General features: G+C 38.8%; 1 protein-coding gene across 4 annotated transcripts in view; it reads right to left on the reverse strand.

Moving 5' to 3' along the window:
- The window catches only part of CACNA2D1 (calcium voltage-gated channel auxiliary subunit alpha2delta 1), a 1,186,557-nt gene that overhangs the window by 375,743 nt on the left and 791,680 nt on the right, over nucleotides 1–19,134 (reverse strand). For all 4 annotated transcript variants that reach the window (XM_075345217.1, XM_075345220.1, XM_075345219.1 and 1 more), the window contains exon 7: nucleotides 2,540–2,671. In XM_075345217.1, coding sequence (XP_075201332.1) covers nucleotides 2,540–2,671 — 132 coding nt within the window. The remainder of the gene's footprint in view (nucleotides 1–2,539; nucleotides 2,672–19,134) is intronic.

Consider the following 19,134-nt stretch of genomic DNA (forward strand, 5'->3'; position numbering starts at 1 on the left):
TACTGATTTTTGGATTCATAGAAGTGCTTATTCTGTCGTATGCTCCTGTGTTCTTGGAGAGAGCTTCTGCCAGATTCCTTTGGTGGTGGCTTAACTTCAAAAACAAAAGGATTGGAAATGCAAAATTGGACATTTCAGAACTTTATCTTCTCTGAAATTTTCTGCTAGGGAAAAGTCAGAAGGTCTCCATTCTCGTTATACCATTGCCCAAGCCCAAAGCTAATGGAGAATTTGGCCAATTTGTTTGGAAACCTTCACCCTGATAAGCAGTTGACACTAGCGTATTTTTGTATATCATAGCCAATGCCATTCACATGCTAATTTTCATTAACATTTTATTATATTCTATTTTCTACACTTGCTCAGTCATCTTGCTTGAGTTTGCCTGAGCTACTGCTTTAGACTTTACTGCAGCTATAAGGACTATATGAGGCCATATTTTAGAGATATTCAATTACTTCTAAGGGAAACTTTGTAATATACAGTGCCTACAAGTCGTATTCAATCCCCTGCAGATTTAGCAGGTTTACACATTCGGAATTAACTTGGCATTGTGACATTTGGACTGTAGATCAGCCTGGAAGTGTGAAATGCACTGCAGCAAAAAAGAATGTTATGTCTTTTTTTATTTTTTTTTAAATTGTGAAAAGTTTATTCAGAGGGTCATTTATTATTCAACCCCTCAAACCACCAGAATTCTGTTTGGTTCCCCTACAGTATTAAGAAGTATTTCAGGCACAAAGAACAATGAGCTTCACATGTTTGGATTAATTATCTCTTTTTCAAGCCTTTTCTGACTAATTAAGACCCTCCCCAAACTTGTGAACAACACTCATACTTAGTCAACATGGGAAAGACAAAGGAGCATTCCAAGGCCATCAGAGACAAGATCGTGGAGGGTCACAAGGCTGGCAAGGGGTACAAAACCCTTTCCAAGGAGTTGGGCCTACCTGTCTCCACTGTTGGGAGCATCATCCGGAAGTGGAAGGCTTATGGAACTACTGTTAGCCTTCCACGGCCTGGACAGCCTTTGAAAGTTTCCACCTGTGCCGAGGCCAGACTTGTCCGAAGAGTTAAGGCTAACCCAAGGACAACAAGGAAGGAGCTCCGGGAAGATCTCATGGCAGTGGGGACATTGGTTTCAGTCAATACCATAAGTAACGTACTCCACCGCAATGGTCTCCGTTCCAGATGAGCCCGTAAGGTATCTTTACTTTCAAAGCGTCATGTCAAGGCTCGTCTACAGTTTGCTCATGATCACTTGGAGGACTCTGAGACAGACTGGCTCAAGGTTCTCTGGTCTAATGAGACCAAGATCGAGATCTTTGGTGCCAACCACACACGTGACGTTTGGAGACTGGATGGCACTGCATATGACCCCAAGAATACCATCCCTACAGTCAAACATGGTGGTGGCAGCATCATGCTGTGGGGCTGTTTCTCAGCCAAGGGGCCTGGCCATCTGGTCCGCATCCATGGGAAGATGGATAGCACGGCCTACCTGGAGATTTTGGCCAAGAACCTCCGCTACTCCATCAAGGATCTTAAGATGGGTCGTCATTTCATCTTCCAACAAGACAACGACCCAAAGCACACAGCCAAGAAAACCAAGGCCTGGTTTAAGAGGGAAAAAATCAAGGTGTTGCAGTGGCCTAGTCAGTCTCCTGACCTTAACCCAATTGAAAACTTGTGGAAGGAGCTCAAGATTAAAGTCCACATGAGACACCCAAAGAACCTAGATAACTTGGAGAAGATCTGCATGGAGGAGTGGGCCAAGATAACTCCAGAGACCTGTGCCGGCCTGATCAGGTCTTATAAAAGACGATTATTAGCTGTAATTGCAAACAAGGGTTATTCCACAAAATATTAAACCTAGGGGTTGAATAATAATTGACCCACACTTTTATGTTGAAAATTTATTAAAATTTAACTGAGCAACATAACTTGTTGGTTTGTAAGATTTATGCATCTGTTAATAAATCCTGCTCTTGTTTGAAGTTTGCAGGCTCTAACTTATTTGCATCTTATCAAACCTGCTAAATCTGCAGGGGGTTGAAGACTACTTGTAGGCACTGTATGCTTTATGATCAGTGTGATATTTGCAAAGGTTATTGTGCAGTAATATGGGCAAGTATCACCTACTGTGAATGGTGACATCCTGAGCCATCTCTAGATAGACTATTTTACATCATAATCCTGCCTGTGATGATAATGAGTTGACTGCTTAAAAGTGATATCTGCAGAACAGGACATGTTGCTCTGCTAAGTGACCCAGTGGCCAGTGAAAACTGCAAGAATTTAGAGTATTATATAAATTGATAGTCCCATGGGAAAAAAAATAAAAATATATATGTATATATATATATATATATATATATATATATACATATATATATATATATATATATATATATATATATATATATATATATATATATATGTATATATATATATATATATACATATGTTCAGCATAGAATTTTAATTTGCACATTCACTATTACTTATTAATCCACAAACAGCATTTGATCTTATTTACCTGGGTAATACCTGGCCAGTCCAGTTGCACTTCCAAACACTTGCCAAAGAAGAGTTTCATCTTCATTTTGGTTTTTCTTAAAAACTTCATCCAATGCTGCCGTCCAGTTCAGCTCATTTAGCACTATTGTGGCTGAAAAAAAAAAGAAATGATTTCCAAAGATATTAATAAATGTAAGTGTTTGCTAACAGTAATGATTCTATGGCAATGTAAATAAGTAAAAAGTATCAAAACTTAAAAGGATATATCTGGGACGTCACAAAAAAAAGAAACTATGTGCCTAAGCATTTACAGTGACGATTTTGCAAGTTTTCCCACCTTCAAGGAATGGAGAGGTCTGTAATTTTAATCGTAGGTATACTTCAAGTGTGACAAACAAAAACAAAACAAAAAAATCCAGAAAATTACATTGTATGATTTTTTAAATAAGTAATTTGCATTTTACTGCATGAAATAAGTAGTTGATCACCAACCAACCAGCAAGAATTCTGGTTCTCACAGACCTGTTATTTTTCTTTAAGAAGCCCTCCTACTCTGCACTCATTATCTGTATTAATTGCACCTGTCTGAAGTCATTACCTGTATAAGACACCTGTCCACACCCTCAATCAATCACACTCTAACCTTTCCACCATGGCCAAGACCAAAAAGCTGTTTAAATACACCAGGGACCAAAATGTAGATTTGCACAATCTGGGATGAGCAACAAGACAATAGGCAAGCAGCTTAGTGAGAAGACAACTGCTAGCACAATTATTAGAAAATGTAAGAAACACAAGTTAACTGTCAATATTACTCAGTCTGGGGTTCCATGCAAGATCTAGCCTTGTGGGGTAAGGATGATTTTGTGAAAGGTCAGGAATCAGCCCAAAAACTACATGGGAAGACCTAGTAAATGACCAGAACAGAGCTGGGACCACAATCTCAAAGACTACAGTTAGTAACACACTACTCATGAATTAAAATCCTGCAAGGCACGAAAAATTGCCATGCTCAAACCAGTACATGTCCAGACCTGTTTGAAGTCTGCCAATGACCATCTGGAGGAGGCATGTGGTCAGATGAAACCAAAATAGAACTTTTTGGTATCAACTGTACTTGATGTGGAGGAAGAAGGATGAGTACAACCTCAAGAACACCATCCCAACTGTGAAGCTTGAGGGTGGAAATATCATACTTTGGGGGGCTTATCTGCCAATGCAATAGGACGCCTGCAATATATTGAAGGGAGGATGGATGAGGTGAAGCATGAGGGTGGAAACATACTTTGTGGGTGCTTCTCTGCAAAGAGGACAGGAGGACTGCACCGTATTTAATGGAGGAGGGCTGGTGTCATGTATCATGAAATTTTGACCAACAACCTTCTTCCCTCAGTAAGAGCAATGAAGATGGGTCATGGCTAGGTCTTCCAACATGACAATGACCTGAAAAACACATCCAGGGCAACTAAGGAGGGGCTCCGTAAGAAGGATTTCAAGGTCATTGAGTGATCTAGCCAGTTTTCAGACCTGAACCTACTAGAAAATCTTTGAAGGGAATGTTGCCCAGTGACAACTCCAAAACCTGAAAGATGTGTATTGAGGAGTGGGCCAAAATCCCTGTTGCAGTGTGTGCAAACTTGGTGAAGAAATACAGGGTATGTCTGACCTCTGTAACTGCAAACAACGGTTTCTGTACCAAACATTATTTTTTGTTTTTCTATTGGATCATATACTTATTTTATGCAATAAAATGCAAATTAATTATTTTAAAATTATACAATATGATTTTCTCGATTTTCTTTTGATTCTGTGTATCATAATTGAAATGTAACTACGATAAAAATGACAGAATTCTCCATTGTTCGTAGGTGGGAAAATTTGCAAAATCAGCAGTGTATCAAATACTTATTTTTCTTACTGTACAGGCAGGTACAGTAAGAAAAATAATGGCCTGCTGTGCTCAATGCCATTCTTCGCTGGCACAGAGTGGTCACAGACCACTCCTGCCAGTGACTCAGCTACTTCCATTGAGGTCATAACAACAGTATGGCAGCTTCTCATCCGCTCTGATCTGTAGATGGTGCGGGACAGCTGAAGTCAGGCTGATTGACAGCTGGCTCACCCAGTTTGGCAGCGGGGAATCGGCTGTTAATCAGAATGACGTCAGCTGCCTCATCCAGTCTACAGAGCATAGAAAAGAAGCCTCCGCTCTGTTGACAAAGTCACTATATCGAATGGCGGGAGTGATCTGTGACTGTTCTGTGTTGGCGAAGAATGGCGCTGAGCACAACAGGCAGGTAGATAGCAACTCCCTGGCTATTAGTGCTTAGGTACATTTTTTTTATAAGTCCTGGATATAGCCTTTAAAGGCTGGTGACAGGTTCCAAAGTAAAACTAATACAAGAAGAACACGAGAATACATTGTGAAACAGTGGTATTATTAGACCTTTAAATCTGATTGGGGAATAGCTTCCCAACATAGTGCTCATTAGTGTAACTTAACAAGATTTTCATGTTTATGGATGTGATAACTCCAGGAAAAATCAGTTATGTGTGCATGAATATTCATGCACTGGGTCAGTTACATAGTGAACCTGAGCTATGATGAGATTCGTATTCAGAAGCATGAACAAATTAATGTTTTCTGGTCAGGTATCTGAATATGGAGAGTTACATAAAAGTCCTAGTCATTACTATTATGGTGCTTGGAAAAATATTGTAACTGTATATTTTTTTTATATACATGACACAAACCATCACTAGCTAAATAATAATAATAATAATAATAATAATAATAATAATACATTGTTAGCGCCTGTTCAGTGTCTTGGATATCAGAATAAAATTTAAATCACTAGCTTTTTCAAAAGTTTCTCCAAAATTTCATTCACAGATAATCAATTGAAATGCTATGTCCCAAGAATGACAAAAGTATATTAGGAGTCAAAATCAATTTGATTTTGTTGGCTTATCTTTAGGAGGCATCATCTTTCCCATGTCCTGTTGTAACATTCATTTAAATGTTGTGATTTGTTATCAGTAATTCATTTGTAATTTGCCTGAAGGAGCCTTTGTGCTCTGAAAGCTTGCTAATATCATTTTTCTGGTTAGCCTATAAAGGTATCACTCCTAATATACTTTTGTCATTGTTGGGACATAGTATTTCAATTGATTTTTCTGGCTAACACGGTACCACAATATTACCCTGTATTACACATTCACAGCTAATCAATTTTCTGCAAATGACAAGGACTGCAAATTCCCTGATTGCCTTGAAAAGATGTGTGACGCTTTTAGGTCTCCTAGGACTGAATTGAACATTTTTTAAGCTCTTTAATGCAAACATTTATTTCCTTAAATGAGTTTTCCTACAAACAAAGTTCTAGATTTTGGAATAATAATAATTTCCACAGTTGTAGGTGTTTAAAAAAAAATGTTCCTGAGCTGAGATAATCTTATACAGATGTCCCTGCTGTGTACTGTGTAATGGCTGTGTTTGACCGTACAGGGACATGGGCAGATCATACCAAATGTCCTGAGCCTGGGAGGAAAAAAAAAGTATACAGAACACCATAAAATATATACTAAGCAATATTACTTGTATTTTATCTGTGCTTTCTCTTAGATATTGTTCTGCATAAATTGTGAATGATGAATTAATTGCAAATATGACAGTTTATTATTTTTAATATGTGGCCTTCAATTTAAAAACTCCCACAGTTTTATTGTTCACACTGATGGAGCGAACAAAAGGATACAAAAACTAGTCAATCAGCTAACTTGCTTCTTTCTCCCAGCTGCTGCTTCATACCTTTGATTTTTTTCTGATTTTTATGACATGGCTTTTGGAAACCGTGACAATTTTTATATTGAATCTTTCTTTGCCAATCAATAGTATACACTTAACAAAAAAGTAAGGACATTAAGAACATAATAAATCAAATTGGAAAATAGTGCTTGAGAAATGCTTATTGGAGCTGAAATGTCGCATGGGTGAAAAAAAGGTTCAGTTCACTGGATGTGCTGCCTCTCCATATTTGTTAATAAATAGAATTGAAAGATGGTTGGTGATGATTTATTAAATGTGTAGACAAAAGCTCATATGAAATACAACCTAGCTGATGGCATATTATTTCCAACATACTAATAAAAGAATCACAACAAAGCTGCAACCACGTTAAAATTGCAACACTAAGAAGGAAAAGTCCGGGAATTATGGAAATTGCAGAATTGAAAGATATGTTTTTATTTTTTCATTATTTGCAAATCAATAACAAAAATTTTCAAAACATCTCGACTTATTCAGTATCGAGTATGAGCAATACCTGCAGAGATACACGCCGTTTATCCCTTGGCATACTATAAATGGTTTAATTAATACGTTGTTTTGAAAATATTGCTTTCATTTTTTCGTTTGCATATCTTTCACATGTGTATTGATTCTGTGGTTTCAATAACATCACGTCTTTTCCTCTTGGGGTTTTGAAACTTCAATATTGAGGAGTTTATATTGTGCCTACACCTTAACATCTTCTAAGCTAACCATGATGACTAACCATAACTAACTCAATATGACTTATCAGTGACTACTCTCAGTTTATTATTTAGTTTAATGCTCTTGACCTTATTTGATAGAAAATGTAATGAACAGGCAGTATCCAAATAACTATTTTTTTTAATTATGTTGTCTTACCCTTGATTTATTACTGCAAATGCAATAAATAAAGGATCTCCTTCTGTCTCGCCTGATGTCTGTTGCCTGTTGTAAGGTGCAATCCATATCTAGCAGAGACACTGAGATGGATTATAGGAAGTAAGGGCAGGGTTTGGCTCTCTGCTCTAAAGGCCCAGTCACACTAAGCAACATCGCTAGCAACATCGCTGCTGAGGCACGACTTTTGTGACGTAGCAGCGATGTTGCTAGTGATGTCGCTGTGTGTGACATCCAGCAACAACCTGGCCCCTGCTGTGAGGTCGCTGGTTGTTGCTGAATGTCCTGGACCATTTTTTAGTTGTTGCTCTCCCGCTGTGAAGCACACATCGCTGTGTGTGACAGCGAGAGAGCAACAACTGAATGTGCAGGCAGCAGGAGCCGGCTTCTGCAGACGCTGGTAAACATCAGGTAACCAAGAAGCCCTTACCTTTGTTACCCGATATTTACCTTCGTTTCCAGCGTCCGCCGCTCTCACGCTGCCAGTACCGGTTCCTGCTCTCTGCACACATAGCCAGAGTACACATTGGGTAATTAACCCGATGTGTACTGTGGCTAGGAGTGCAGGGAACAGGGAGCCGCTACTGGCAGCATGAGAGCGGTGGACGCTGGTAACGAAGGTAAATATTGGGTAACCAATGTAAGGGCTTCTTGGTTACCCGATGTTTACCGTGGTTACCAGCGTCCGCAGAAGCCGGCTCCCTGCTGCCTGCACACGTAACAGAGTACACATCGGGTAATTAACCCGATGTGTACTGTGGCTAGGTGTGCAGGGAGCCAGCGCTAAGCGGTGTGCGCTGGTAACCAAGGTAAATATCGGGTTGGTTACCCTATATTTACCTTAGTTACCAAGCGCAGCATGCTTCCACGCGTCGCTGCTGGCTGGGGGCTGGTCACTGGTTGCTGGTGAGACCTGCCTGTGTGACAAGCTCATTAGCAACCCGTGTAGCGACGCTCCAGAGATCCCTGCCAGGTCAGGTTGCTGGTGGGATCGCTGGAGCGTTGCTTAGTGTGACGGTACCTTTACTATCATGCATGTTAAACTGCAAACAGGCAAAACAAGGTAGCAGGCTTTCGGTTCAGGGAAAGCAAGCCAATGGATAATGTCATGCACGGTGGTTCCGCACACGCGGATTACTACTATGATGTCAGACTCTGTTCACATTGCAGAGTCCGACATGCAGCCTGGTCTCTCTTAAGTGCTGTGCTCGGCTGGGCATTCGCTGAGTTGTTTCACTGCTCCCAGCCATGCATGAATTAATCCTTTTTGAGCAATGCACAACTTTTCTGGCAGCAAGGCTGCTAATAACTATCTCCAGCTGGTCTCTTCTTATTTAAGACTGAGGAGCATAGTAAGAGGTTGCAGAAGATAGCATCAGTGATCCCGGTTTCAGTGGTTCTCACTATATGGTGAACGACAGTTGCTTTGTTGCATGGTATGAACGTTCCCCTGTTGTGAGTTTTTCCCTACCCATTTCTTTATTCCCCAAGTATGCATATTGTCTGTCCTTTGTGTGTGAGTGCAGTGTGTACGAGGTTTCACTCTCCCTTGTCTGTGTCTTTTCTGTGGGGTTTTGTTGCTGGCTTTCCAGCCCGCTCCTAGGGTTGGGAAGCGTAGGATCAGGACCAAACAGGAGACAGGGCCAAATCTCCCTACCTTCACGGGTATCCCCGGGGTGAGGGAGAGCATAGGGACCCCAGTCTTAGGGCTAACTTAGGAACCCATGATGTGTCAGTACCACCCCGTGACAGATAATGGCAGGAGCAATTCATAATGATAAGTGAGGTAAAAAAGGCTGATGAAGAGGAAACACCCTCTGAAGAAGAGTGAAATATTAACAACAGTTCATTAGAATATGAACAATTGATGAAATTATTAAACTGGTATGATTGTTGTGGCGGTGAAGACAGCAAGACCAAGTTTCATCTGTTTTCCATGACAAATATACTTTAATATGACTTTACTACTACATATGTTTATTTTATTTTCTTCTTAGTTTCATTGTATTTCAGGTTAAGAAGAGTTTAACCTTAAATGTTTAAAGGGAATCTGTCACCAGGTTTTTGCCACCACATCTGAGTGCAGCATAATGCAGGAAGAGAGACCCTCATTCCAGTAATGTTTCACTTAGTTTACTGGATGCTGCAGTTGTGATATAATAAGAGTTCTTAGATGCAACATAAAGTAGAGCTTAGAAAGCTAACTCCACAGACACCACAGCTTTCTGTATACACTGTCTATTGACAGTGAGCTGCTTATTATAGGAAGGGGCATGGTCAAACAACTTGGCACAAGGCAGCTAATCTCAGCAATGATAATGTCCTATTGAAAAAACCTTAACTGTAAGTAGGCAACAGTACACAGGTTAATAAATAACATTGCTGAAATCTGTGTTTCAGTGCCTATCTTCTGCTGTCTTTGTATTACATAGCAAAAACCTGCTGACAGATTCCCTTTGAAAGGATTAGCAATGAGAAAAACATAAAATGTAGATTACTAGATTACATTCTCTTTTCTTTCAGTACTTATAAAAAAATTACTAAATGGCACCTAAAGCAGTAGCCAAGACCAAAAACAAATTGTATTCATGAAGTGTGGATGAAGCCTGCTCTCCCATTATGGTTGTGGCTAAATCTCAGTGGCTAGAAGGACCTTGGGCATGGTCAGCTTGGGTGGTGGGCGTGGTGATGTTTACATTAGTCCACTATAATTATGTAAGGGGGGCTTCACCCTCCCCTGCACCCCCATCTGGGGGTCTGACCCCCACTTCTATTATAATCAACTCCATGCCCACGTGCACTTAGAAAAATAATGTTGCTTCCCGGTATCAGCTATGTTGGCAGAGGCCCCACCCCTTTTGGTCCCGTGGACGTGACATCAGCAGAGGTCTCTCTATCCACTGGGATTTAGTCGTTACCCTTCCATTACCAGCTGTCAGACTCTTTATTGGCAGAGAAAGCTGCAGCTGTCATTACTTTTCCATTACTTTTTTTGTCGGTACTAAAGAAAGCTGTTAAAACAGTTAACTTCTTCGGTTCTTTGCTTCTTGGCCTAAATTGCAGAGAAGGATTATATTGTTGTGGTCGGTGTGGACATATCATTGGTGCAACCTAGGAAACTGCACAGGGGTCTCCAAAACAGGTGGAATTAAGCATTATAATGAGCTATTCTTTTGCAAATGACTCTTAAATTGCTCATGCACAGGGGCCACTTCTGTCTGCGTCTGTCAGTGTGTTGTGGTTGAATAATTTATGGACCATCAGCAATTGCAGTCAGAATTATGTAGTACCTTATGTCCAGATAGGCTAGAAGGCCTTGAATTTTGCATTCGAAACATACTTTTGGTCAACATCTGCTGGATCACATGTTATAAGCATGCTATACATGTTTTTTAAATAAAACTATCTTTCTGGCAACGCATTCCATTTCAGAAGTTGATGAAATCAAAAGCTCAATGATAACTTGAAAGATAAAAGCTGCTTCTCTGTCAAAATTCTTCATATACCCAGACTCTACAGTGATTAAAAAAGGATCTATGGGGATACAAAATATTCTCTTGAAAAGCACTGCACAAATTAACTTCTCAACAATAGGACATCAAATTAAGAGCTGAAAATATATGCAAATATTAAAAGCATATGGAATGTGCTCTGGGTTCAGCAACTGGAATCTAATTTAATCTCCATGTAAAGTATCAATTAATTAGATGGGGGACTATAGGCACTCCAAATCTAATCTAAGTAATCTTGATGGCTGGAAAAAATCATTACCCTTTATACAGCTGCCGTAGAATACTGTACCTAAAGTGATATATTAAATTCATGCAGAAATATTAGACAATGACATATTTCCTCATTTCCATGGTGGATGATGTTCCATTAACAGAAAGAACAGTCACTCGTACAACAGTTTCCAAGTTGATAGTTTTCAACAAGGCTAACCCTATGTTTTTACTATATTATATTCTCCAAAACCACATCCCATGTTATCCTACTTTCTAGTACACTAAATTATGGCCAGCTAACTAAGCAATCATTATATTATTAAATCTATCACAATGAAAATGTCACTTCCCAATATGAAATGAATAAAACAATCTACCATGTAAACTAACCATAGTGACTAACTCAGGATGGTTGATTTTCTGCTGTCTTTACTATTTATTTACTACTTTTGGACAACTTGATCTCACTTGACAGATAATATGATGAAGGGCAGAGTCACACTGGCATATGACTCGCACGAGTGCAATGCAAGAAAATCTCGCACTGCACTCGGTTCCATGTAAGGCCTGTTTCAAATGTCAGTGAAAAACACAGATATTTTTGACTGACGTGTTAAAAATGAATATATCCCTCCATGTGCTATGATTTATGGCACACGTGGGTTCTACATGTGCTATCCGTGATCAGTGATCCGTAATAGCACATGGAGGTAAAGTCACCTGATAACGCCGCTGTGCTCCATAGTACTGAATCTCCGGCTCTGCTGTGCCTAGCTGCCACGGTCTCCCCTATGCTGCTACTTCCGGGTCGATTGTGCAGTTCATAACTGCATATTCATGAGAATAATTAGCCGGCTTGGAAGCAGCAGAGAGCAGCGTCCAGAGACAGCGTAGCTGGAGACGGGTAAGTTTAAAAAGCTTTTATTTCCAATGTACATGTTTTTCTGGTACATGTTTCATGGATCACTCCATCGTGTGGTCCGTGGGACATCAGTGATACCAGAAAAAAATGGACATATCTCCATGTGGAACACATGGACACACGTGTGCAGCACACGGAAACATGTCAGGTAGAAATCACTGATGTGTGTGCAGACCCATTGATTTTACATTGGATTTGATTTTAATATCACATCTGATGCTCTCACATAAGAAGCAATACGCAAGTGTGACTCTACCCATATAAGTCAACTACAACCATGTTGTCTTACTCCATTTTTGGGGGAGAACACTGCATCTGATTATGCTGCTGTTACCCTCAGTGTTAGCCATTCAAACACCCCAAGCAGCTCGCACTGGGCTAAGGAACGAGCATACCTGAGCACAACAATGCTCGTACGAGTGGTGTTCATACATAAAGCATCGAAACTCCGAACCCGAACTATATTTCATTTTTTTAAAGTCTGCGTTTGGTATGAACACCGAACCTTAGGTTCACTCACCCCTAACTCGAGGTTATTTGGTTTATACAGGGGCTTTTGTCATTTGCTTAACAAGATCAATGAACATTACAGTTTCTCAGACATTATTCTGATCTTTGTCTAAGAAGAGAAATGAAGCAAATTTCCCCTTCTATCCCATATCCTGAAAATGATCATGTATGAATTATTTGCGATTCGGGCAACCTCATATTCTTCAGTAAGACTCATTATATATTTTTACACCCATGTTTTACTTTGAAACATTCTCTTTGAGCACAGGCCCAATATTTTTGCCTTGAGTCATTGTGACAGATTATTTATGAAGGACTATTACAGCTCTATCCATGCAGACAGGTAGACAATCAAGAGTTAAGCATGTTGCCCAACATTTTCAAAGACCTCAATGGTGCTTTAATGTGATTAGCAACAAACTGCTACTACTTGATCTTTAGACAGCACTGGACAGTGATTCATTGCCTCAGAAAGGTCGTTTGGCCCCAGTGGGTGAATGATGAAAAGAATTAAACATTTTAAATTATAGCTTTCTTACTAAACTTTTTTCTCTTTTTTCTATTGGCATGAACGTGAGAGCAGCCACTTCTGAAAGCCATAATCAGTGTAACTTCAGTATTCTAGATCACTGCAACGTTTTGATTAATGACACACTGAAAACATCTCCAGGAAGTTTGAGACATCAAACACGTTTTTGTACTGGATACAGGGTTAAAAAGTACCATTTACTTAACATCGTTATAAACATTTAAGACAAAGTCAAGTCTTTACTTGGCTTTCAAAGGTATCAAAGCCAAGTATTATGTAGCTAAAAAAATCTACTGCGATTTAAAGTGGTTGTTTAGGTCTTTTTACATTGATGGCATAACTTTTCGATATATCATTAAAATCTGATCACCCCAGAAAATCAGCTGTTCGGATGTCGGCGGCTGGAAATATTCAGTTGCAGTGCTGGATAGCACAGCTCCGTCAAAGTTTAGTGGTCATGGCCATGTATGCACATGCTATATTCTTCAAATAGGGTGTAGATCTGCAGTACCCTGCTGTGGCTGCTACACAGTTGATGAAGCTGTGCTGTTCATGTCCCCAACTGAGGAGTTTCAGCCAGTGCCGGCACCGGCAACAGCTGGATCAGATATTGATGACCTATCCTAAGGATAAGCCATCAATACATAATGTCCAAGACAATCCCTTTAAGTATTAAACTATTTATCTAACATAGGACCATTAATGAACAGAGTTAAGGCCTTACATTGGCTGAATATTGTTATGACTTGCACATTTTTAATTTTTAAAAATGACCCATCAGCATAAACTGGGAAAACAAATTATCATTAAAATCTGATCACCCCAGAAAATCAGCTGTTCGGATGTTGGCGGTTGGAAATATTGAGTTGCAGCACTGGACAGCAAAGCACTGTCAGCTTATAGTGGTCACGGCCATGTATTGCCCATTCACATGTTATATTCTTCAAATGTGGTGTGGATCTGAGTAAAGTGATGTGGCTACTATACAGTTGATGGAGCTGTGCTATTCATGCCCCAACTGAGGAGTTCTGGCCAGTGTCGGCACCGCCAACAGCTGGATCAGATATTGATGACCTATCCTAAGGATAATCCATCAATAGAATTGTCCTAGATAATCCCTTTAAGTATTAAACTACTTATCTAACATAGTACCATTAATAAACAGAGTTAAGGCCTTATATTGACTGAAATTTGTTATGATTTGCACTTTTTTAATTTTTAGAAATGACTGATCAGCATATACTAGAAAACAAATGAGAAACAATATAACAATAACATTTATTATTGATCATTATTGATCATAATATAAAGAATATCATTATCGGCAGTACAATCAGAGAATGTAAATAATTAATATATGTAGCATGTAATAATGGGCCAGCACTTTACAGGAGCTTCTCTTACAGAATATATCTTTCAGAACAAAATAAGAGTTATATTTTGATCTAGATTATAATTTATTGTATGGACATTGATCTCCATTGACACCCTAGAAAAAATAATAAGAATATTAGTAACTGACTGCATCTACAATAGATAAGATGTCAATCATTTCTGTATAATTTTAATGGGATGTTAAGGCAAAAATTATTTTACAGACCTGCCACCAGAAAATTTCCTTTTACAGACATGATTCAACAGGTAACATTCATACTAATAAAGATACTAATAATAATATCCAGCTCCGATATGCTAAATTCCAATTTCCAACCACCTAATATTCTATTCCATTGTGGTTCTTTACAAAGCAAGCTGAAATGCAGCCGACATTTCCCTTTACATTATCAAAATGGCTTTCTCTGATGAGAATACTCCTACAGCAATAAACCTGTTCTACTAAATGGATCATAATAATGAATTATTGCTAAGAGAAAGACATAATTGAAGACATGCTGAAGGCCATACTTGATATTGACAAAATACTACTTCCCAGAAAAATGGAGGGCATGATGATAATTAAAACGGTGCATGTTGGAAGTATTTTTTACTCAAAGACATCATACATAAAAGGATAGTACCCAAAAAGTATAATATTTAACCCCTTTAAGGACCAGGCAATTTTTCGTTTTTGCGCTTTCGTTTGCTTTCTCCCCTTATTCCAAGAGCCATAAGTTTTTTTATTTTCCTGTCAATAGCGACATATGATAGCTTGTTTTTTAATTGGATGAGTTGTACTTTTGAATCCATTTTATCTTGTAATAATAAGTGGGGAGGGGGAAATTCCAAGTGAGGTGAAATGGCAAAAAAAAAAAAAAAATCTGCAATTGTTTTTTGGGCTTTTTATTTACAGTGTTCATAAATGTGTAGCATAAATCAGACGTAACAATAAGGTCAGTATGATTTCGTAGATACCAAACATGTATAGCTTTAGTTTTAATTAGGCACTAAAAAAAAATCTAAAATTAAAAAAAAAAAATCTTGTATCGCGACTCTTTGAGAGCTACAACATTTAAAATAAGAAAAAAAAATCCAAATGTGGAGAAATTGTAAAAACGGTGAAATTCTTCAATGGTTTTTCATTTCTTTATTCACTATTACCACAATATGGTAACACTGACAAGTCAGTATGATGTCTCACATCAGTAAGAGTTTGTTGATACCAAACATGTATAATTTTACTTTTATCTAAGTGGTGCAAAAATTCAGAAGTTTGTCCAAAAAAAGAATTGCACTTTTGTCGCAATTTTCCAAGACCAGTAACAAGCTTATATTTTGCATTATGAGCTGATGTTTTTAAATATACTATTTTTGTGTAGATGCGCTGTTTTGATCGCTTGTTATTGCATTTTAATACAATATTGTGGTGACCAAAAACACCTAATTTTGGAGTTTGGATTTTTTTTTCTCTTTTCACCGTGTTCCGATCCAATTAATTGAAATTTATATTTTGATAGATTGGGCATTTGTGAACTCAGCAATATTAAATATGTGTATTTTTAAAAAAAATGTAAGTTTTATTTTCAATAGGGCAAAAGGGGGGGTGATTTGAACTGTATTTTTTCATGTTTTTGAAATTTTTTTATTGACTTTACTAGTCACCTTATGGGACCTGATGACTGTACACTGCCAGCGCTTCTCCTGATCACATCGATGCTGCAGCATTGCTCAGATCAGGAGATATGCAATGTTCCTGTGAGTTCCGGTGCTCTGATCCTGAATAGAGTAAGAAATGCCACAGCTCATCCTATATCAGATGAGCTGTAGCACAATCCTCCCGCATAAGCTTTGCAAATTTTAGTAGAGCTGGGAGAAACTGGTGTGAAAACACCAAAAGACACATTTTTGCACAACTTTGCAACAACGTTTTACGATTTTTCAAAGCAATTTATGCCAAAATTTTGGGGAAATTGCATTGATGAGTTGGGTGTCTAGATGTCCTTTATTTGGATAGACTGCAAGATCATATGCTATGCAACTGGGGATGCTAAGAATATGCTCCTCATTGATGAGTCTCTACCATTATTGTCTTTTAGTTCTTTACAAAGGAAGCTTTTGATTAGCCACCTGTGTGTCAGAGCATTCTACATTAGACCCAGGCTCTCACACAAAAAAAACCCTGAAGCTGAGCTTGGAGCTAATCAATTGAAAATGAATTTCTATTATTTATGAAAACATTCACAATTAGTATTAGATCTTATTGATGATATGTATACATGCACATACTCCATATACAGTAGATAAGGGGTGGGCCCTCAGAATACGTCAGTGCTAGGCCCAAAAAACATGAAGGAACCAAAGGTGTAGAGTTTCAACATTTATGAATTAAGTAGTTTACTTTTACAATGTAAGTAGGTATGATGAGACTGGTGTACTTACTTTGATAATCTATGTATGAATGACAAGTGTTATCCTTTCTGAAAGTTTAAACTTAATCTCCACCCACCTAGTCTGATTGAGAGCTCCTTAGTGTCCCTCCTGCTGCAGAGATCTCACACTGCTCAGTACAAGCTGTACTTCTCAGTCAGGCTAGGTGGGCAGAGAATAAATACACAGACTTGTGTGCTTTCTACCTTTATTAGCTAGATAAATGCTCATCTTACTTTTCGAATTATACAGCAATTCTGACAATGATTAAAAAATAAGTTTACCGGCCTAAAAAGATCTAAGAGACTGAATTTAATAATGTATACAATTTGTACTGTGAAATCTGGTGACAAATAAAAAGAAAAACCTGTTACCAGAGCAAACTTCTTTTAGATAAAGGTATAATGTCTATATCATGCTAAGAAAAACAGACATATTCATTGAATTCATAATTTATTTATTACCCATTATTAATGTATACACACTGTTCAGCAGCTGTAACGTATTCCAGGGAATTTTTAATTTTTTTTTTTAAAATCTCACTATGCCTAGAGAAGCTTACAATCTACTTTATGTCTCAGACATGAAGACAAGCTTGGGATAATAATTTCATACTGTAGGAGAACAATAAGAAAATCTTTATAGTTGAAAGTGAATGAGCAGTCCTCTTATCTTTGTTTGTTTCACTGCCATAGCTGATCAACCGAAACAGCTCGGAGAGAACTCCCATCAATCAACATATTAGCAGAGATCTGAGGTTTACAAAATATGAAGGTGTCGTCTTGAACAAAAAGTACTTACATAGGTAACTTTTATCGCTTATCCCAAAAAATATCATTTAAACCAGAATTTAAAGTTTAACAGTAGAGTTGAGCGCGGTTCGCGGTTCGAGGTTCTCCAGTTCTAGGCTCGAGTGATTTTGGGGCCTGTTCTAGATCGAACTAGAACTCGAGCTTTTTGCAAAAGCTCGATAGTTCTAGAAACGTTCGAGAACGGTTCTAGCAGCAAAAAAACAGCTAATTCCTAGCTTGGTTTCCGCTGTAATAGTGTAAGTCACTCTGTGAATCACACTATTATGACATTTCAGTGTATAGTGTGCGGGAAAAGCGCCTTCAGATCACTGCTGTTTCTATAATGGCGATCGCCATTTTTTTTTTTCCTTGTCTTCCTTACCTAAGCACGCGCGTCTTGTGGGGCGGGCCAGCATGTCAGCCAATCCCAGACACACACACAGCTAAGTGGACTTTTAGCCAGAGAAGCAACGGCATGTGTGATAGGATGTCCATGTCACATGTCCCTGCATTATAAAACCGGACATTTTCCTCCAGGACGCCATTATCTCTTCTGCGTCTTTGGTGTCAGACATCACTGTCGCAGCTCCGTCCTTTGTCCTATCGCCGATACAGCTGTATGCGCTCCATACACAGCGTTAGACAGCTTAGGGAGAGCACTTTCTATCAGTCCTTTTAAGGGCTCAAACCGGTAGGGTCAGAGCCATATGTGACAGGTCCTGAAAACAGAGACAGCGTCTGTGTAGCCAAGGTCAGGGATTTCGTCGCTGCATTTCACCATTAGGAGGGAATAGAAAGGCAGGCTTCCATTCCTCTACCCAGAGCCCCACAATCCTGGCACTGTACCCTCCTGTCCTCTGCACACTCCAACTCTTTTTAACTAAGCCATTATGCTAGCAAACAGTCAGTGTACCTAGTGGCATCCTAAACGTGGCTATTGTACTTTTGTCTATTCACACTATTGTAAAGATATTTGCAGCACCTCTGCCTGCATTGCACACTCAAACATTTTTTAACTAAGCCATTCTACTAGCAAACAGTCAGTGTACCTAGTGGCATCCTAAACGTGGCTATTGGACTTTTGTGTAGTCACACTAGTGGAAAGATATTTGCAGCACCTCTGCCTGCATTGCACACTCAAACTCTTTTTAACTAAGCCATTATACTAGCAAACAATCAGTGTACCTAGTGGCATCCTAAACGTGGCTATTGTACTTTTGTCTATTCACACTATTGCAAAGATATTTGCAGCACCTCTGCCTGCATTGCACACTCAAACTCTTTTTAACTAAGCCATTATACTAGCAAACAGTCAGTGTACCTAGTGGCATCCTAAACGTGGCTATTGTACTTTTGTCTATTCACACTATTGTAAAGATATTTGCAGCACCTCTGCCTGCATTGCACACTCAAACTCTTTTTAACTAAGCCATTATACTAGCAAACAGTCAGTGTACCTAGTGGCATCCTAAACGTGGCTATTGTACTTTTGTCTATTCACACTATTGCAAAGATATTTGCAGCACCTCTGCCTGCATTGCACACTCAAACTCTTTTTAACTAAGCCATTATACTAGCAAATAGTGATGAGCGAGTACTAAAAAGCTCGGGTGCTCGAAGCT

The sequence above is a fragment of the Anomaloglossus baeobatrachus genome, chromosome 4, assembly GCF_048569485.1.
Source record: "Anomaloglossus baeobatrachus isolate aAnoBae1 chromosome 4, aAnoBae1.hap1, whole genome shotgun sequence".
Classification (NCBI taxonomy): Eukaryota; Metazoa; Chordata; class Amphibia; order Anura; family Aromobatidae; genus Anomaloglossus; species Anomaloglossus baeobatrachus.